General features: G+C 41.5%; 1 protein-coding gene across 7 annotated transcripts in view; it reads right to left on the bottom strand.

The window, feature by feature from the left end:
* LOC119649635 (protein furry) overlaps positions 1-22,226 on the bottom strand; it is a 582,748-nt gene that overhangs the window by 397,917 nt on the left and 162,605 nt on the right. For all 7 annotated transcript variants that reach the window (XM_038051881.1, XM_038051885.1, XM_038051884.1 and 4 more), the window contains one exon: positions 8,745-8,899. In XM_038051881.1, coding sequence (XP_037907809.1) covers positions 8,745-8,899 — 155 coding nt within the window. The remainder of the gene's footprint in view (positions 1-8,744; positions 8,900-22,226) is intronic.

Here is a 22,226-nt window from a genome sequence, read left to right as displayed (position 1 = left end):
TAAAAAAAAAGTATTAATCGGTAAGATAAAATCTTCGATCAATTACTAAAAAATATATTTAAGAAGCTTGTGTCAAAATTTGAGATCAATCGGTTTAGCCGTTTTTGAGTAATGGTGGTCACCGACTTTGAAAACATAATTCTGAGAAAAACGCGTTTAAAGTTTGAAAAGCACTTTACATAAGATGAAAATTTTTTTTTTCAACTTACATGGAGTCGTCTATTCCAGGACCATATAATAAACCCTCCGTCGCTTCGGCAGCTTCTAATAACTCACTGTTATAAAATTTAAAATGCGATACTCCACAAACGGATCACGCGGAACTGAGATTTCCTCTTGTTCTTTAAATTTTTTTCCCGAGGCACTGAAACTACTTTCATCCGTTTCGGCTATTTTTGGATTAAAAACATTTTTTCGCTTTTTTGGTCTCGACTTACGTATGTTAAGAGATTTTCTAATTTCTCTAGAAGCCTTCATTTTCAAATTACAAATAGAATTTTAACGAACTCCCAAGTTTACTGCTTGGCTTAGCTGCTTATACTGACTACCACTCTTAAATATTTTCCAGTTTGGGGAGAGCAAAATTAAAATTTACCTTTCAGGTATAAAAACGACAATAACAACACTGATGTTTTACCCATCTAAATACATTAGAAGGGAACATTTAGAAGAGGTAGGTGCGCAAAAGGGACAGCGTTCCAGGTAAGCGCTGCCGCTCCGGCCTTATGCTTCCAACCGCTCTGAAACGCCTTTAAAATTTGCGTGTAACTTCGAAAATATTCACCCAAACGATATGAAATTTTCTATGTGTATTCCTAAATATGTACATTAAGAAAATAAAATAAAAAAAATCGATTTTTTGAAAATTCTAACTGTATATAACCCCTTAATGGAGTTTGTAAACAAAAATACCGCAAGCAGTTTTATCCTCAATTATGCTGTAAATGTGGTTTTACCCATTGGCCTCTGCTAAAGCACTTGAGTTTAATTCCCGGGTCCTGTTGCCTTTCCCATAACTACAGACTCCTGTTTCATGATCTATGTACCTGTTTAATTTATGTAGTGATAAGACTCAACTCTCAACTCCAGGAAGCAAATAATATTATTTTTCGTTGTGAAATTTCCTCATCCATATATTACATTTTCTCTATTAACGAGTTTGTTTTTCCCATGAGGCTAATAACACCATGGCGTGTTGCCTTTCCGTAAATAAATCCACTCCTGTATCAGCGATATGGATCTATGTTATTTAAATTTACTGGAACAACAAATGTGTATGTGTTTAATGTAGATAAAGATTGAAATTTATTGAGGGAACAATTTAGTTTTGTCATGCATGTGAAGAGTTCATGCATGTATTATATATCATTTTCGCTGTTCATACCTGATGTAGTGACAAAACTGAATCTAATGTTGCTAATAATGAATTAATAGCATCATATACAAAACTAAAAGTTGGCCTTGATATTCATGCTGAACCCTACTCGCTGATGCAGACAGTGAATAAATAAGGACTAAGATAACACATGTTCACATCTACATAATCGTATCAAATATTCAAAAAAGTCGACACTTCCTCCAGGCATCTGAAGCTGAGCGTTGAAACAGTGAATCCTTAGGAAATGCTTTTGCCTCTCATGCCTACTCAGAAGGTGCAATATTATGTACTCACCGTGAATAGCGAAAGAGTAGGCTTCACATTAATAGACCAATATAAATCAGTCCAGGGAAACCTCACTACAAGGGACATTTTGATTAGAATCAGGACGCTAAGGTTAGTAAATAACAAATTCACCATGTCAAACGCAACCGTCTTGGTATTTTCTCTAAGGATATAACCAATTGAGAGTAAGTTTTAATGATGGAATCTTTTCAACATTAGGTGATATGGCCAACCGAGTACCGATATGGCCAACCGAGGGAATTTAACAGCAGTCTTGTTATATTTGGTTGCTATTCACTGCCCGCACTCCTCCTCAACTCTTCTGCACCAAGCGCTCTTCAGGCAACCCACTCATCAGCTACCTTAGGAGAATGCGTTTTATTGCATGGTATAGCCGGCAACGCAATCGTCGCTCCTCCTTAATGTGTGACCGATCCACTGTCACTACCGCCTTCTGATACCATCACCCGCGGGTAACTAGCAAGCATACTCCGATGAAAGGTCGCAGGCCAAATGTACACGAAGGCTTGAAGAACTCACTCTACTCAGACAGAACTCTAGTACGGAACAGTCTCAACTTGATCTTGATGATATTTGCATTGCCAGATTTTAGATAACGCAGCGAAAACGGATCTAGCGCTGTTAATGCCCCGAATGACATCAAATTTGGAACCACCATCGTCGGTAGAAACGACGCTTCCTAGATGTACAAATAAATCGAGGCTTCCAATGTGCTGCCAGTTAATGCAGATAGAGAGGGTGCGATGATCCATTTGTTTCCATTCCAACTCCACCTGCTTCTCTTTCCAAATCCAGGGCCATTTGGCGAATATCCAGGGCCCGGTGAGAAAACAAACAGATATAATTAGGGTAGTCAAGGGTGTTTCAGAAAAATTGAAACCCTGCGGGGAAGGCAGCATGAAGAACGTCATCAATATCAAGAAGAAATAACATCGGTGACAAGATGTAACCCTGGCGGATTCCACTTTAGACTTCAAATTCCTCTGAGATTTTACATCGATGTAGTCCCCCATCTTACATTTCTCTTCAAATCTTTCCACGATCGATGCAATCCCTTGTCGAATCACTAGGTACGATGGTCTGCTAAGGAACGGCTTTCCAGTCAGTGTCAGTAGTAAAATGTCGGCATTTTATGAGAACAAAGTCAATTCCCGCCCCCACTATAAACTGTGGCGATCAAAAGGTAGTATAGGTCCCATGGAGAAACGTGGATTGGTACCCACAATGGGGAATAAAACCTGGGAAATGCCTACTGAACCAACACCAAGAGCTCCACTACCAAACCCTATCTCCGCCTCCACTTGGTGATCGCTGGGAGTTCTTTCTTTATGAAAAACTGCAGACGGAGGAGAATGAAGGCGGGTCTCCCGCGCCTAAAAATGGGACCAAATGTACTAACTGGTCTTCCAGGTTGGGGGTTGGGTAGAGCTAACAACCCTACACGGAAACCGATGTTACGAAGCCACGAAAGGAGCCTCGGATAGGATGTGTCTTACAACGACGAACCCGGCAACGACAACGGATTAACGATTTGCGCATTTTCTCATGGAACGTGCGCTCCCTTTACAGACCGAATGCTGCTGAGCAGCTAGCCGATATCCTGTCCCAATATAGGGCTGATATAACAGGGTTACAACAGATGAGATGGACAGCGACCGGTTTCCTGGAGAAGAGACGCAATATATTATAGCGGTCATCCAGTAAATCATGTGCTCGGAGTAGGTTCCTTAGTCAGCCAAAAAATGAAACCTGCTGTTATCTGCTTTGAAAACATAAGCGAACGACTTGCACGCTGCGCTTGCGAGGCAAGTTTAGAAATATAAGCCTCATTAACGTTCACGCCCCTACAGAGGAGACTGCAGAGTCGGAGAAGGATACCTTCTACGAGACAGTAGAACGAACCCTTGAAGCCTGTCCCAGATATGATATCATAATCATACTTGGGGATTTTAACAGTCAAGTAGGGAGGGATCCAATATTCAGGCGATACATTGGCTCCCATAACTTACATAAGGATACCAATGATAACGGATTGCGCATTATCCAGTTAGCAGAATCACACGAAATGGTTGTTGGAAGTACCTGGTTTGCGCGGAAAGCGGTCCACAAACATACGTGGGTCTCTTCAGACGGGAGCACTTTCAACCAAATTGACCATGAGCTGATTGAACGCCGCCACCTCTCAGAATGTGAGAACATATACGGGGGCCAATATAGACTCGGATCACTATCTCGTTGGCATGGTGTTCCAAGCTCGAATTACGACACCACCTACAATCCACTCTGACAATCAGGTGAGAGTGAATACTGAAGCCATCCACAACACAACCCCCCGCGACACCTATAAGAGGGAAATGGCTGCCGCAATAACCACAGTCAACAGAGGACCTGGAGATGAAGCATCAACAAATAATCCTCACAACCACCTAAAGAACGTTATCATTGATACGACCACAAAGATACTTGCCCCCAGCCGCAAAAAAAGCCGGAACGGCTGGTTTGACGATGAATGTAAGCTAGCAACGGACCGGAAGAATGCTCCGTACCGAGTAATGCTGCATTCTCAAAGAACGCGGGCACGCGCAGAGACTTATCACGAACTCCGTCGAGCGTAGAAGCGACTTCACAGACGGAAAGAGGAAGCCTGGGAGAACCAACAAAACTGTGAACTCGAAAAGTACAGGCAGCACCAGGCGCGGAAGTTTCACCAACAAGTCAGCAGGATGAAGCCTTATACACCTCGATGCTCGTCCTGTCGAGACAAAGAGGGAAATCTGATTTCCGACAGAATGGACATATTGGAGCGATTGATGAGCTACTCAACAACCAGAACATCGGCGAGTTGGAGGTCCCGCCAACTGAAGACGACGGACAAATCCTCCACCACCAAGTGTAGGAGAAACAGTCCGTGCAATTCATCGGCTGAAAAATCATAAGTCGCCAGGAGCCGATGGAATTACATCCCAACTAATTAAATATGGAGGCGACCAGTTACACCAAGTGGTTCATCAATTTGTGCTCAAGGTATGGGACAGCTGATCAATGCCTGATGATTGGCAACGAGGCATTATCTGTCTCATACATAAAAAGGGAGATATCACACAGTGTAGCAATTATAGAGGTATCACGTTGTTGAGTACCATCTATAAGATATTCTCCACTATCTTGCTAGGCCGGATAGCCCCAGACGCCCAGAACATCATTGGCCCATACCAAAGAGGCTTCACTCTAGGCAAATCAGCAACAGATCAGATTTTCTCTCTGCGGCAAGCGATGGAAAAACTGTTGGAATATAGAGAACAGTTGCACCATCTGTTCATCGACTTTAAAGCCGCCTATGATAGCATAACCAGGGTAAAACTATACATGGCCATGAGAGAATTCGGTATCCCGACGAAATTAATAAGACTGACTAGGCTGACAATGACCAATGTGCGAGGCCAGATAAAAGCAGTAGGATCACTCTCAAGACCATTCGACATCAACAACGGTCTACGACAAGGGGATGCCCTATCATGCGTCCTCTTTAACCTGGCCCTCGAGAAAGTGATCCGTGATGCTGAGGTAAATGCACGAGGTACGATCCTCTTCAAGTCCACCCAACTACTGCCCAATGCTGAGGATATCGACATCATGGGAAGAACCACCCGAGACGTACAAACTGTCTTCATCCAGATCCAGCAGGCGGCGATTGGCGCGAGATCTTGGAATGCACATCAATGAAGGCAAGACAAAGTATATGGTGGCAACGTCAGCATCGAATACCAACCAACCAACAACATCAAACCGCACTGGTCAAACAGGAAGAATAAAGATAAGATAATACAACTTTGAGACCGTTGATAATTTCTCCTATCTAGGGTCGAAAATCACAACCGATAACAGTTACGATGAGGAAATCCGCGCATGGTTGGCTATTTCAGCTTACAAAAACTGTTCCGCTCGAAACGTCTCACCATAGGGTCAAAGCTCTTACTGTATAAGACAATGATCTTGCCAGTCCTCATGTATTCCTCGCAAACTCCGGCTCAATAGGTTATGGTGGGCGGATCACTTAATCCGTATAGATGAGGATGATCCCGCCCGGAAAGTCTATAAGGGCAATATCTATGGTAGAAAAAGAAGACAAGGCAGACCCTGCCTAAGATGGAGCGATGGCGTAGGTCAGGACGCTAGACAGCTTTTAGGGATATCGAATTGGTGGACCTCGCCGCAAAACCGGGAAGTCTGGAGTTCCTTATTAAGGCAGGCCTGGACCAGATGCCGGTTGTTGTGCCGTTGATGATGATGACTATAAACTGTAGGAAGATAAGACAATCGTTTCATGGACCATGTATGCGCACGTACAAGGTCATGAGTGTGCGCAAAATCGACTATGCGCATTCCAAACCCTTTTCCCCATGGCAACTGTTGCCGTCTGCTTTTTCACCCACATGACCATTAGAGTCGCCCGTTTAATTCTTACTCAGCAGGCACGTTACAAGTTTTCGCATCGAGAACCGGTCAGAAGGCATCCTAGTCGACATCAGGACGACCTGATGTGGTGCGTACGCGACGACCTGATGTGGTGCGTACGCGGTGAAAAAGTGAATAGTGCTATCAGCTGAGTTAGTGATGAGTTTTATCAGTCAGTCATCAAATCGTTCGACAGAAACCCTCTGAGATGGCAATGCCAAGACCATATCAAGTGTGTGGGCTAACAAAATAAAGAAGTCGATTCCATTTTTATCGCGTTCGCGTTCTATGTCGCAGCTTCCGCCACGAAACCATCGGGTTTTTTGTAAAACGCAGATATCAACGCGCCTTTTCTGAAGGGCTCTTGTCAGTTCCTCGGTCTATCCAGTGCAGGTTCCAATATTTAGCGCGCAGACACGATTTGATTTACTCCGACTAACTTACTTCCGTCCGTACTTTAAGAAGCCTTCCCCAATCCTCGCCTGACTCCTTTCATAATCCCAACACTTTGTTTTTGTTTTACTGAGGATAGTACCAAGTATATTGCCTCTAACCCTCTGCTTCATCTGCCCTTAAAATCAAGATGTTACACGAGATAGTGACGAAAATTCTCCCACAAAAGTTGTAAAGAAAATAACAAAAAATAAGGCTACTAGCTTGGATAGTATCCCCAGCAAACCTCTTAAGCAGTGAACATGTCTTGGGCAACGAACATTTCCCACAGAGTGGAAAAGAGAAGGGCTCGAGTGAACCGTCATATATGTCAGATATGTTATCTAAATAATACTGACGAAGTATTTGAATGGATAATCTACAATGGATTGCTTCCGATTGCCGAAAAGAAGGGGGTCTCTCTGAGAACCAGTTCGGAGTTTGAAACAAAAGGTCTACAATCGACGCGGTTAATCTAGTGACTAACATGGCTAAAGTCACTCTAGAAGAGAACAAATGCTGCGCAATGATAACACTTGACGTGAAGAATGCCTTGACTTCCGCGGGATTCTAATTAGATTGAAACGGCCGAAGTACGTGGTGCGAATCATTGTCGGCTTTCTAATTGACAGGCCCGACCAGAGGCTAAATGCTGCTAACGAGAATGCAGGGCCGAGCCGCCTACTTCTTCTCCTACAATATGCAGCCCCAGTGTGGGCGAATACACTAGAAAAGAAAGTGAATAGAAGAAAAATGGGACCTGCATTTACGCTTACTGCACTCCGAACATGTTGCGCCTTTCGAACAATATCCGACGAAGTGGCATGCATTATCGCAGCGATTATCAGAATTGGCATTCTGGTGGTAGAAGGTTCGGTGGCAAGTAGGTTTCAATCTAACACAAGAGGTTAGACATTGTCTTCTATTTGTAGTTATGTCTAAAATTAATATACCAATAGCTTACTCCAAACTACAATTATATTTTATTCTAGCTGCTGATGGTAGCTTTGTACTGATGAAGGGAGTAAGACGTAAGGGAGGCAGACTGATTTTACATAAAATCTTAAAAAACAATGCGAACGCGCATAGAAAAGTGCATCCACGACCTTTTCCACCCCAATATGTATCTTTTTATCTGAGATCTGGGAACGGACTTAATAGACACTTTACAATTGCAAAAAAGGTAAGGCTACCAACGTAGGGGTATATTTTCTTATTCATGTCATGACGACCTGCGATTTTTGTCCTTGATAAGCTATTAATATTCAGATATCCTTCACAACGCTTCTTATTTGTTCGAATTAGAAGAAGCATAAAGATATTGAAAGGGATAACAGCAGAATTACTTAATATTGCAAAGTATGCGTTCTGTACGAAGTCCATAGGCCAATTCTACCATGGGATAGGTTTTCTCTCTTTGATTCAATATTTCCACAGACTACTCCTAAACCATGACTACCATTTCCCGGAGGAGAATCAATTGGGTAACTCCAACAAAGAGTCGCACGAGATCTGCAAAAGATTATTATTCGAATCTTTCGAGAAAAAATAAAAAATATTTAGTAAATGCTCTTGAAGTGAAATGGGTAATACTCTTGCTTGACAATATTATGATTATCAGTCTGAAGACAACAGCAAATGTCAAAATAGCGAACGGAAAAATGACAAAGAATTTTAATGTTCACTAGCTGCGAAAACCAAGTAGACACTGTTCAAAGGACTTCAATATCGTGCTGGCAAATACTGGTGTTGTTTCAATAACAATTTGTCCTTTTCAAAATATAAATTCTAAGGCAACAATAAATATAGTCCTTCAATCAGACCCAATAAAGCTTTTACTACTGCAATTCAAGATTTTCTGAGACCGAAAAAAGTTAACACGAAAATAACCTATTCGTGCAGAAGATGGTTGACCTTAAGTATATTCAAGGAGATAAATATTATCAGTCACCGAATGACGGCAAGCCCACTACGCTGTTCGTCTATAGCTCATAAATCTCCTTAGTTTCAAAGCCCATAAAATGGCCTCAACAAACACAAATTCCATTTGACCTATAAAAATGTTCTATGAAGTGCATAAAATCCCTAAATCAAGCCACATCAAATTACAACGCAGAAATATAAAAATATCAATTTCGTGAATATGGTAATATTGAAAAAGGAATAGACTTACCTTGCACTAAAAATCGCTGCCAGCGACAAAAAGCACGCGTCAGCCTCCCTTGGAATAGCCGTGTAACATCTGTCTATGACCCACTCCAGGAGTTGACCGATATCTGTATTCGACTCCAGCAGAAGGACTACTGTGTCGCGTGCCAGCAGATATATCTGAAAATGGTAATAAAGAAAAAGGAAAATGAAACATTTTTTTAATACGTTCAATCATGATATTCAGTTTTATTACAGAAACGTGATAATAAATCGTTTATTGAAAGGATGGCGATGCGCGACAGGACGTCACCTTTTTTTGATATTAACATTTTTTCCGTTTATAGCACATCAAAAATGAAGGAGAAATGCATACGTACATGATCGACTTGTGGGTTTGGAGCGATTGGAAAATTTTATACCCCAGATATTGGAAAATTTGAATCTGGCGTCGGAAACAGGTCAAGAAAGCAAACATTCAACAAGAAGTTCCACGCAGAAAGTAGGGAGACCCATTTATGTGCCACATAAAAACAAACTTTAGATAAAAAATCATCTAAGGTTCCCGCCATACTTTCATATATTCGATAAAAAGTTTCCCAGTAAGCCACTCTAAAACTCATGCATATAATAACTTAAAATTCATCCTTTGATGTCAGACTCAAAAATTAATATATCTAAATAAATCTTCCACCATCATCATTTTTTTTCATGCAGATTATTAGATAAGTCCGAAATTTAGGGAAGCATAGTCTACAACATGTTAATAAATACCTACAATTTAGCAGGAGAGGAGAAGAAAGAGGACAACGGGGTTCATTCCCCCGATCGCCATCACAACCGATTCTAAAACAGATACCACTCGCAACGTCTCCGCATTTGGGCAAGGCGTTTACCATATAGTTCTTTGAAAAGTGCATCAGCCCATACCTCTGCACCATAGAGCCGGACAGACGGTGAAAAGAGCTTCCAACATTGGCCTTTGTTGGAATAAGCAAATCTGTCCATCTTACGAAATTTAATGCATTTGACATCAAATGCGTCCCAGTACGATGAACCGCAGAAACGAACTCCAAAGAAGCATCAACCGTGGATGTCCCTCACTTCCGATGCGAAGCGTTAAAACACATCGATAAAGAGTGGGGGTGAATCCGACGCGGTGAAGCTCCGTTATCGCAACAAAATAATTAAAAGTTGTAACTAAAGAGATTTCACCATCAGGGAAGCTACCTTTAAATTTTCCACAAATAGCAGTAATTTTGCTCCCTAACGAAATACCTTAAATACCTTCGGAAGCCTCTCAATGATCCTGTCAGGCACGTTAACAAAGTTACAATTTCCACTTAATTATAAATCCTGACAGCCTGAGATATCTTCCAAAGAATGGAAGAGGAATAAAATGTTTAGAAGACATTAGACGTTAGAATTGGAAGAGATTTATTTATCCTGGAACTCATAAAAAATAGCTTAAGAGCTTCCTCTACAAGGGGCAAGCTGGTTCTGCTTTGGGTCCTCCTCACCCTATGGATTATTACTGGGCAGCCTCGAATCTAGATCCCCGCTGAAATTGTCTTGCTCATCAGCAGGGTGTGTATTTGGAATGGTCTACCCAGAAACTAACAACTGTCGTGATAAACCAAGGTAAATTTTTTTAGGAATTTAAAATCTAAAGCAGAGTTAGCCAGGATTGCATTCCGTCTCTGCCACTTCTACTTTCCGTTATCGGTGATCATTTCTTTTGGTGGGGAAATGATCCCTTAATGATTTTCGGAGGAAGAGCAGGCCAAGTGATCGATTGGGATAGCTGGCGTCTGAGTCATCCCAGTAAAATTCTATAGACGTCCTCCTCTCCTGAGTTTACACTCGCCACCGAGCAGAGATTTTTAAAACGCTCCCTCTTTTTCCTGCTGTCTTCTATGCATTTCCTTTTTGCAACTGATGGATCCTACTGATCGATACGGTAGCAGCCTGGTCGAAGGTTGGCTAGTTCGCTATTCCAGCAACAGTAACATCTTTTACTGGGGAATGCGCAACTCTTAGGCATGGATGCCTCCAAAATACATGGCCGCGAATCATGTTATAACGTTCAGACCCTTAGTTTCAAAGTGCCCTTCATCAGGGTTTCGCAATTATAATCGCTGGCAGCTTGGCTTCATCCTCTGCCTCATTTAAAAATAAAATTATGGTTGCATTGTAAATATTCTTTGCACCTGTGTTGTAATATGTCATTGGAATTCCCTCCTCATTTATTTAAAATAAAAATAAATATTGCATTCTAAGAGCCGATTTTTTACGAGACAATAATCAACTCGGTCATTTCCTTCCATAGTTACCAACATAAAATGGCAGCCTATGGCACAGTGATCCACCGCCTTCTGACAATCCCAATCACAGAGGAAGACTACGACATCGAAAAACACTACATGATGGATACTGCAAGAAAGAATGGGTATATCAGCACCACCATAGATACGATGATCAGGAGACAAGGGGGACAAGAAGGATATAACCCAGTAACCTCACTACAGTGTACACTCAAAAATCGACCACATTAAAAAGATCAAGCGTCACCTTCTCAAAGTATATAAAACACACATTAAAAAGGTTCAATATACAACTGGTAGGATCAAGTCGTATCTACCAGCTAAAATCTCAATTTGCTAGAGCAAAGGACCGAAAACGGTAGAGGAGATGAGCGGTATTTATAAAATCGCTTGCTCAAATTGTTGGAAGGTGTATATCGGACGAACGAAAGGGTCAACCACTAGCTTTAGGGAGCATACGAAGGAGGCAGAGTTAGCTATCAAGTACTCCCCCATGGTTCCCAAAATATCGGTATTTGCAAGATCAATAAATATTTCTATTTTATTATTTCAAATAATCAATAGCGGTAAACGAAACGCAGTCTACAAATCCTCCTCGGAGGGTTCACAAAGCCAATGATGGGAACGTACTTACCTTTCGAGGAACACGGTAGGCAAGATTGTCGATATAGCGTAGCTCCTTGGCGACAGAGATAACCGTCCGGGGGGTGAGAGAATACCATATCCAGAGTGAGCCGATATTACAAACACAGGAGACAGCAAGGAGATGACTAGTGGCAGTTTTAAACGAAAGCTGACGAAGTCGCCTATATAACGACCAAATATATAAGCGATAACATGACCGTTTTAGCTCTATGCAGGTGTTTCCTGAATGCTTGTTTTTAACCCACTCGTCGGTCGCTTTGGTGTAGTGGATTCCATTGTATGGTTCCTCCCCTCCTTCTCAAGTAATTTATTGACATGCTTGATGCCAACATTGGCGATCATCATAACCCCTTTTTGATTAAACCCCTTTTGATTAAAACTGGCAGGTCCCAAGCACACATCTACTTGAGGTTGGACTGGACCAGATATAGAGCAACTTACTATCTTTTTTTGGACCCCTGGTTTTAGACACAGCACTCAAAACCCAAGAGGTTACCCTCCAGTAGCTGTGATTGTCTTGCCCTTGAAAAGGTGTAATGTACACTCACCCGTTCCCACTTCTTTGAAAAAACTGTCCTCATGTCGACTACTCCGCTTGCTTGCGCTTTCTGCACTTTCCTTTCCTGCAACAGCGTAGAACCTATTTGGATTTATGCATATTTGACAAACTTTGCACGGGTTTGATGGACCGCCTCTAACGACATCGTCTCCAGCCCTGCGTCTTATAATACACGCACCACAGACATTTCGTAATTCTTCATTTGAGATTATGTCGGACCCCATGACACAACACAGACAAATGTTGGAGCTTTTGAGTAACAGAGGTGGTGACTTTCTATGTGTTCTTCCCATAAAGCAACCTAGAAAGAACTCGTTATTGGTGTTAAGGCATCTGAGCTTCTAGCTTTTAGACAAAACAACTAAGACGGATCTAGAGCAATTAATGCGTTGAATAACATCAAGGTCGATACTACCATTGGCAGGAACAACGCTTTTAATTTATTCTGATTTAACCACATCATCAATGTTCTGTCAATTAATCCAAAGAGAAAAAGTGAACGGTGACAAGAGGGAATTTATTATTGTTTTGCAATGAGAACAAAAATCACTGCAAATAATAACTGTTTCAGAATCATACATCGTCCCTTCCTCACCCACGATAATGAGCCACTTAAGGGGTTAGGGGTAGTCAGAATTTTCAAAAAATTGATTTTTTTTTTTGCATTTTCTTAAAGTATAATATTTTAAAAATATTTGGTGAAAATTTAAAGTGAATCCGACAAATTCTTTTCGAGTTATTCAACAATTAACAAAGGGCGCTTGGGCGCTACGGAGCGTTCGAGAGCAGGTAGCTAGCAGCAGCTGCAATCGATAGTCGATAGTTTTGTGTTAAAATAAATTATTTTTCATGTGATTTACCATGGGACGTGATTAAAGAAAGGTTTCAAGACAACTTCGAACTTCTGAAAATATATATGGCCCAGGAATAGATGACTCAGTGTAAGTAAATAAATAATTTGTATAACTCTACATAAATCAATAGCAAAACTTTAAATGCGTTTTTCTCAAAACTATGTTTTTTGAACTGGTGATCACTGTAACTTAAAAACCGCTCGGTAGATTTCAATAAAATTTATACTGCTTATGGAAAACATAAAAAACTCGTGCCTGATCGAAAGACTTTTTTTTCTTTCATAAATTTCGATTTTTTTTTAACAAATTAACTGTCGGTTTTTTTCTCGAAAATCTGAAAAAAATTTCCTGAGGCCGCCATTTTGTTAATTTTGAAAACAAAAAAAAAAGCTTCGATCAGGCACAAGATTATCTATTAATAAAACGAATTTCTCTTATCCGATTGATTTCAGATGAATCTCCAAGGACTTGTGATGATCACCGCAAGGGACTTCTGGAGGAACGGGCTCCACACAAACAGTGATAACATTTCAAATTATTAATTTTTTTTTTTTAAATTTTGGTGAAATCAAGTCGAAACATGATGTATTAAAGCTATGTTTTTATTTCTGTAAAATAAAGCAATGAACTAGAAAAAAAAAATTCTTGAAAATCATCATTTTTTCGGGCCTCTGACTACCCCTAACCCCTTAAAAGATCAGAGGCCACGTATGACGGTGCAAAATATCACGTGCTGCATTAAGGTAAAATTTCTGAGGACGGAGCTCTTAGCCTTCCGTAGCCAATACTATTCCTTCTTGTTATCGGTGATGTTCTTTGTGCAGCCTTATTCACAGAACCAGAAACGATGAAATCCTTCCTCATACACCTTGCCTATGGTGACAATATTTACATTTTCTCAAACAATACATGGAGTTAAACCACATGTCCCTGGATTTGTACAGAGACATACTTCTGGAGAGATGCCACAATGGAATCGGAGTTCACACGCATTACGTGCACCTCCACTAGTAATGGTAATAAAAACCTTCAATTTAATTTGCAGTCAGCTACATCTTATGGCGTGTCTTCGGAAGGTGACAACTTGACTTGCACCAGGGAAACGAGATCTCTCTAACCCTGCGCAATATGCGCAGGCAAGCAACCATTAAGTGATTATATTGCACAAGGCCGACGTTCAACGCCTCCATGTTGCGCACATCCAGATAAGATAACTTTTACATCTATCGCTGATCGTGATTTGGTCGATCTGATTAGATGTACGTGACTGGTCAGCTGGAGTCCAACTAATCCGCGTTCCGCTAGAAGCAAAGGTCACCGATTATGTAGACAACGTGATTATAATCGTGGAGCATACCAAAAACGTCAGATTTACAAATTATTAAATTGAACCTAGCATAAAACAAGTCGGGAAACCGGAAGCTGGACGCTTCATGTACGAAAGGTTTTGTGTATTTCTTAGTACGTAGCACGTAATATATCCATATATTATGTGAGAATATCCACTTTCGGATGATATTGACATTCATAGTCTTGAATTTGCAAGGAAGCGACAACTTTGACGTATTATAACTTTGTTAGTAATAGTGCTATTTCGACCAAACTTGGTGAAATCATGCTCAATGTTATACCCTATATTATTGCGAAATTTCATCGTGCCAACATGAACTTAAGGGGGGTTTTGCAGCCAATTACTAGAAATTATAGTAATATACTATTATTAACTTTATTTGTACAGATATCAGTATGGAAGGTATTTCGGAGCCCAGGCACCATATAGTGGCAGCCTCCTGATTTTTTTCCAATTTTTCAGTTGAGTAATTTCTGAGAATGGCCCCCTTAAAGGAATGGTTACTTTCAACCCCCCGCACTCCCCACCTTTCCAACAAATGTCAAAACTAAGACCGGCTTCGAAAAGTACTAACCGCGACCTTTAATTTGATACCCCACATGAGTATATTTGGTGAAAAAAAAATTTACACCCCCCTTTTGCATGTATGGGGACCCCCCCTAAATTCGACGTAAAAGGATGTAACTCACTATATGCGTGAGCGTTCACAGTTCCCACCTTTCCACCAAATTTGGTGTCAATCGCTATAACCATTTCCGAGAAAAATGCGTGTGACGGACAGACAGACAGACAGACAGACAGACGGACAGAGAGACAGACAGACAGACGGACAGACAGACGGTAAACCGATTTTAATAAGGTTTTGTGTTTACACAAAACCTTAAAAAGACAGGAGGGATCACACCAACCACAGAAGAAAATAATATCGTCCATATGGTGGCAGCGAAGTTGTCTCAAAAAATGATATTATAAAAGATGAAGTTATATACTTTGATGATATTTTCTATGCCTAGAGACTGAGCTGGCAATGCGGTTTCAAACCATCACATCAAAGCAGTGAACCACATCAGATAAGCAAAGCAGTGCTGCATGTACCCATTGCAGATGAAATGGAAGTAGTAGCTCAAAATTTCACATCAAAAGAGCGTACCTCATTACCTAGGTTACTTTTACATCGTAGATGTATTACAGACTCTCAGGCAGTTTTCAATCAATTACACTGCAGAAGCCATAAATTCTCCTCCTTTGAATGAAAATATTTATTTTTTTTTTTTTAATTTTAATGAGCTGAATTATATTTTCAAGCATAAACAGGACAACGTCACCAGTTTATTAATAGGCCAGCAAAGCCAATTTGTCTTGATGAGCTGTTTATGCCACTTGAAGTCAATATTTTGGGGTGAAATTCAATTTCGTCGACAATCAACGTTACGGATGTCTGTAACTAACAACCAGACAACATTTAATCCATAATCTCAAGGCCACAAAACCCTACTCAACTCGAAAGCTCTAAAATAACCTTCAACTTTTGCCATTTTGACACTGTAAGCTATAGATATCGACTTCTTCACCCTTATGGCCATCATTAGCAAGAGGGATTATGTTTTCCATCCGGGTATCTCAGACGCTATGGTGTTGACAGAGATGCTGGCTGATTTCTTCGATGGATTCACAAAAGAGCAAACCATTAATCATTGGCCACCATTTAAAATACTGATAAACTTCAACAAATTGCTGATGGGATGACTAAAATTATTCTAATACATTAAATCAAACAAATAAACAAATACAAGTGGCCAAAATCATTTTCTTTAAAACCCAAACCCATTGCCGTGTTGAAGGCACAAAAAATCCCCGTGCAGAGGAGGACGAGCTTGATGTGTGTGTTTCTCTAAATTGAGTTTTCAGCCATCATCACATTGTTAAAAGTTTTATAACTCAGAAATAGGAGCCGAAATTAACAAAATGTGCTCTAAAGCGTCCTACACGCGCCCCACACTTCATCTAGAGTACTAACCTCGCAAACAAAAGCTGAAACAAGGACCCGCACCTTAATATCTCAAACCATTAAAAATACAACACGACTTGGCGCAGTTTTCGGATTTATAGTCAAAATACATATGTTTGAAGAAACTCGCATTCAAAAGGACATAATACATTTCCCAAGCCCTCGACCAGCATAAATACATAATAGGCGAAAGGAAATCACGTAAAAATCGTTAAGAGATCGTAAAAAAGTTCAAGTAGTTGCCTATGAAATCGCACGCTTCACGGAAATCTCCGGAAGGAACTCATAAAATTTATTTCTTTGAATTTTTTATTCATTTCCTGAGGATATATCTTAATCTATGTACATTCATAGATTCACAGGGAAATAGGGAAAATCTTGAGAGTTCAACACATATTAATATTGGGACGTTTACGAGGACACAGAAGGATAGACTTGGAATGCGCCTCACTCCTCCATAATTAACGGCTGCTGTGAAAAAGATTTACGAAATAGGAGCATGAAATGCATTAGCTATGAAACCTTGATTTTTACAGATCTAATAAAATCTGGAAACTCTCAACTTGGGGCGAAATAGCAGTAATTGTAGACAAATGGATGAGCCTTATTCAATTTACAATTTATTGCCTCTGTATGTGCTCCTGTGAATAAGGATCTTAGGTACACCGAGTTCTTATATTTTCAGGGAGTACGAGACTGTCTGCCTGAGATTTGTACTGATGGACAGCTAAAGTGATGGATGTCAAAGATAAATTTAGTGTTAAATGATTCGTCTACAACTTATCTGAATACGGAGTATAGTGTATCTACTTTACACCAACAGCGCTTTACATTGGGATTCGGAGTTGTCGAAGACAGTAATTCACTTGGATAAAAATTTGTAAGAGACAGGAATTTGCGGTAGAATGGGAGAAAATTCAATCAAGAAACTCATTCAATTGAAAATGAAAGCTCACTGAGTTTCCTGAAAATCATGGTGAAAGTCATTTGCTCGATTATTTCTGTGATTTATGAAAGTGTTGAGTTAATAGATTTTCGCTAGTAGGTTTTGGAAACGAAGCATAATTGTTAGAACAATGAACAAGATAAACAGAGTAGGATGATAACGTGAAGGATTGTATAGGGGTTAGCGGTAGAAAGGTGGATTATGAATGGGGTACTACATTTTACTCGGGTATGTGTGTGTGTGTGTATGGTGGGGGAGAAGCCACAGCTTCTGAGCACTCAGGCCGTGTTGGCCCATTGTACTCGCCTCCCCCGTCTAACGGAATATTCCGGATGCGTTCACGTATCGCAGGATTTCCGTTAGTGGATGTGATGCTACCCGTCGCAATTGGAGAACATCGGCACCAAAGATCTGATGCCTGATGCGTCCGTAGGCGGGGCATTCACATAGGAAATGCTCCGTGGATTCCGCTTCCTCATTACAGGAGGGACACGTATCATCTTCGGTAATTCCTATTCTGAACATATGCCCAGCTAGTAAATTATGGCCTGTCAGAATGCCCACAATACACCTGCAAGTCCTCATGCTTTTCGACAGGATAAACTTTGCGGTACGTATGTTGGGTTCTGGCAGGAAAAGTTTGGTGCGTCGAGCAGCATTTAAGCTCTGCCACCTGTCATTATGGGAAACTTGTTCCCAGTTTTTGAAAACAGATTTAGCCAATGCCACTGATACTCCAATTGCTGGCTCCTGTCCCGGCATAGGGGAGATTGTTCCCTCTTTCGCTAAAGCGTCCGAGATTTCATTTCCCTCTATGCCACAGTGACCAGGTGCCCAGAGTAGTTCCACCGTATTGAATCTAGACACAGAGTTCAAACGGTTTCTGCATTCCTGAACAATTTTCGAGGTGATCAAAGGACTGCTCAATGCCCTCAGTGCAGCTTGACTGTCACTGCAGATTGCGATGCGCCTGCCCTTCAACCGCTCGTCAATCACCCAATTTGCCACCCTTAGGATCGCATAAACTTCGGCTTGAAAAACCGTTGCATATTGTCCCAAAGGAAAAGCCCACTTCTCGTTTTTATTCGAGAGGTAGACTCCGGCTCCAGAACCCTCTTCTGTTTTTGAGCCATCGGTGTAGAAGACCTCCGTATATCCCGCCACGCATTCCTCTGGGTCTTCCCAGTTCTCTCTACGCTTCAGGGTAACTACATATCTTCTACCAAACAGATGTATGGGGACACGAGAATCGGAAGGCATTGTAAGAACTGGATTCAGTCCTCCCAGTAACTCTTCCAATGCTCTGTGCCCCCCACATCCGTTGTTTTCCCATAGATCTAATCGAATTAGCCTATGAGCTGCTCTCATTGCAGTGCTTTGAATAAATATATCCCAGGGGCTGCAAATTGAGTAGTGCATCCAGAGCTGCGCCGGATGTCGTGCTCATGGCACCAGTGATACCCAGACAAACAGTTCTTTGCAGAGCGGCTAGTTTACGGTGAAAACCTTTTTGTCTCACCTTAACCCACCACACTACGGATGCATATACGAATATCGGCCTAATGATGGCAACGTATATCCACATTACCACATGAGGCCTGAGTCCCCATGTCGAGGCAAAGGTCCATCTGCACAGCTCAGAGCTGTGAGAGCTCGTTTCATCTTTACCTCTACATGTTTGTTCCAAAGAAGTTTTTTATCTAGAGTGACCCCCAGATATTTCACTTCTTCGGAGAGTTGAAGGGTAGTACCCCTCATCTCAGGGAGGCAAAGTCCATCCAGTTTTCTCCTTTTTGTGAATAAAACCATTGTGGTTTTATTTGGATTAACTGACAAACCATGTCTAAGGCACCAGCTGTCTATCAAATCAACGGCACGCTGTATATTCCTACACACCGTTCCAAGATCCCGATCAACAGCAAGTACAGCCACGTCATCAGCATAAGCTTGAGCGTGTATTGGCAAATTTTGCAGTTCGCATAGCAGTGAGTCGATCAGCATACTCCACAGAAGCTCCGAAAGCACACTTCCTTGGGGGCAGCCCTTCGTTGCTTCCGTAATCAGGTAGCGATCGACCCCTACCTCAGCGCACAGCAATCTTTGCGTTAGCATAGCATGGATCCACTTAATTAAAGCATCATCAACACCATGCGCTCTGGCGGCATCACAAAGTTTTTGAAAAGGCGCACAGTCAAAAGCCCCTTCAATGTCCACGAACACCCCCATCGCGTACTCACCATTCAAAGTTCCATCCTCTATCTTTGTGACCAAGGAATGAAGAGCAGACTCACAGGACTTTCCACGTTGGTAAGCATGTTGGTTTTCACTAAGTGGGTGTGACCTAAGTGCGTTGCCACGAATGTGACGCTCCACCAGTCTCTCCAAACCTTTCAGCAAGAATGAAGTCAAGCTGATCTGTCTGAAGTTCTTTGCTCGGGTAGAAATGACGTAGAAGCAGCTGAGGAGCAAAAAGGATGCGCAAAAGGCTCCCGAGGCTGTAAAGAACAGCTTATAATCGATACGGTAGCTATAAAGCAGGCTGTCCACCAAAAATGAAATGTCTCGATAGCCTATATCGATTATAGATCAGCCTTTGACTCCATATTACATTCATGGTTGCTACAAGTATTACGCTTGTACAAAATCAACCCGAATGTGGTTCCTCTCCTGACCACAGTAATGAAGAACTGTTGCACTAAGTTATCGGTATCCTCACACACATCAGGAGAGATGCCAATCAAACGTGACATTTTCCAAGGCGACTCTCTAAGCCCACTGTGGTTTTGTTTGGCTTGGAATCCGTCATCCTATCTTCTGCATGAAAGCAAATACGGGTTCCAGGTCAAACATGACATATTGTCGAAATGTACATTAAGCCATTTAATGTACACTGACGACATCAAATTGTATGCCAAAGACCAAAACCAACTTCGCTCCTCGCTGGACATCACCATTTAGTTAAGTAGGGATATCGGCATGCAGCTGAGTTTGGAGAAATGTCGGATAAAAACAATTGTTCGGGGAAAACACACCGACAACGAAGGATACAGCCACAATAACATCCAAATTGAGTGCACAACATGCACAATAGAGCTGCCGAAAAATTGAGGATCACTATCCCACGTCACCAGGGAGGAAGGGCGGTACTTGATTTAAAAACATTGCACTACAATCAAGTACATTCTCTTCGTGAGGAGAAACAATCCTCTAACTAATTACACCAGGCTACCGTCATGACAGATAATATTATCTTCTTTGAACTTGAAAAGCAGAGAATGGGATCCCATGTCGAAAGTTACTTCAGTCCAACAGAAGATCGGCATATGCAAAGAGAAACGCATTCTCCATCAAAATATTGCGTTGAAGTGTAACTTAATGACGATTTACCATCCTTACTATAAGTATGCTCCGCGGAGAATCTTGGAAAATGGTCGGGTCAAATTACTGTGGGATCATACTATTGCCACCGACCACAGTGTTAATCACAGTAGACCCGATCTAGTTCTGCTTTTCAAGGACCGTTGGACCGGAACACTGTTGAAAAACAGCAAGAAAAAATTCAGAACTACGGCCCTTTGGCGGAAGATATGAAGCGGACTCGGAGACTACAAAGATCGAAGTAGTCCCAGTGGTAATTTCAGTGACGGGATTAGTCCCGCAAAATTTACATAAAGCGCTGAAAACGCTCGATCTTAGGACTAGACTATACATGGAAATGCAACCTGTGCTATAGTCCGAAGATTCCTGTCCGGTAACAATCTGACCTAGTGGACTTCAATCTTGATTCGTACTGTCTTCCATTTAAGATCTATGTCTCTGTAGTATAGAACAACCGCGTCATTGCTTGAAGTGTTTGCGACTATCGAGATGTAACAATACATTTTCACATGGTCGCACTCAGTTGCTTACCACCGTGAACAAACATAACCGAACGTTAACGTCCGTCACAGAAACATCGTGATGTAATATATTTCTGAAATCCTTGCCATCTGCAGGAGATCACTGACCAGGCGCAATAACAAATTCCCTTTTGTCACGGTGCACACTACACTGAACTTCCGGAATTTCGCACAGCATAGAAACTCAATCGTGAAAAAATTACACAAGAGGCGTTTAAGATGGTGTGGGCATAAAATTCGCGCTGATGAGAACTCACTTGTTAAGAACAGGAACATTATTAAGAAAGTCCCACCTATTCCCTGTGAGGCATGGGTGTCACACGGCCATTCCCAAAGCAACTTGGGACTGCCTTCGGGGAAGTCAAAGGGACAGACTATTGGAGGTGTCTCGCGGTTATTCTTCAGCAACTTGTCAGTTTTCAGGGCTAGCAGAGTATGGTCAGATGAGTGACCTGTTCGAATGGTGAAGACCAAGGTAGCGTTTTTATCACAGCACTCATCTTCACTTACTTAAGGGTCAGATTAAAAATTTTAAGAAAGATTGAAAGCGTAGAGCACAAGGCTGTCGTAAGGAAGGTCGCGGTTCAAATCTCACTGATGGCAGTGGGATCTGCATCGTGATTTGACGTCGGATAGCAGTCGACTCAGCTGTGAATGAGTACCTGAGTCAAATCAGGGTAATAATCTCGGGCGACCGCAATGCTAATCACATTGCCTCCTACAGGCTATTCTGTACTGTACCGTTACGGTCTTGAATGAAGTTCTCTAACACACTTGAAGACAATGATCCAATATGGGTTATTGCGCCAACGATTATTATTATTATTATTGAAAGCGTAGAGAGGCTCTAGCTATCCGTGTGGTGAGGATTTTTGTTTTTGTTTGGAATGAATGTGGTCCGAACAAAAATTCCTATTATTC

Source organism: Hermetia illucens, chromosome 2 (assembly GCF_905115235.1).
Source record: "Hermetia illucens chromosome 2, iHerIll2.2.curated.20191125, whole genome shotgun sequence".
NCBI lineage: Eukaryota > Metazoa > Arthropoda > Insecta > Diptera > Stratiomyidae > Hermetia > Hermetia illucens.
Note: the sequence above shows the minus strand (reverse complement) of the source record. Positions and strands in the feature narration are given on the sequence as shown.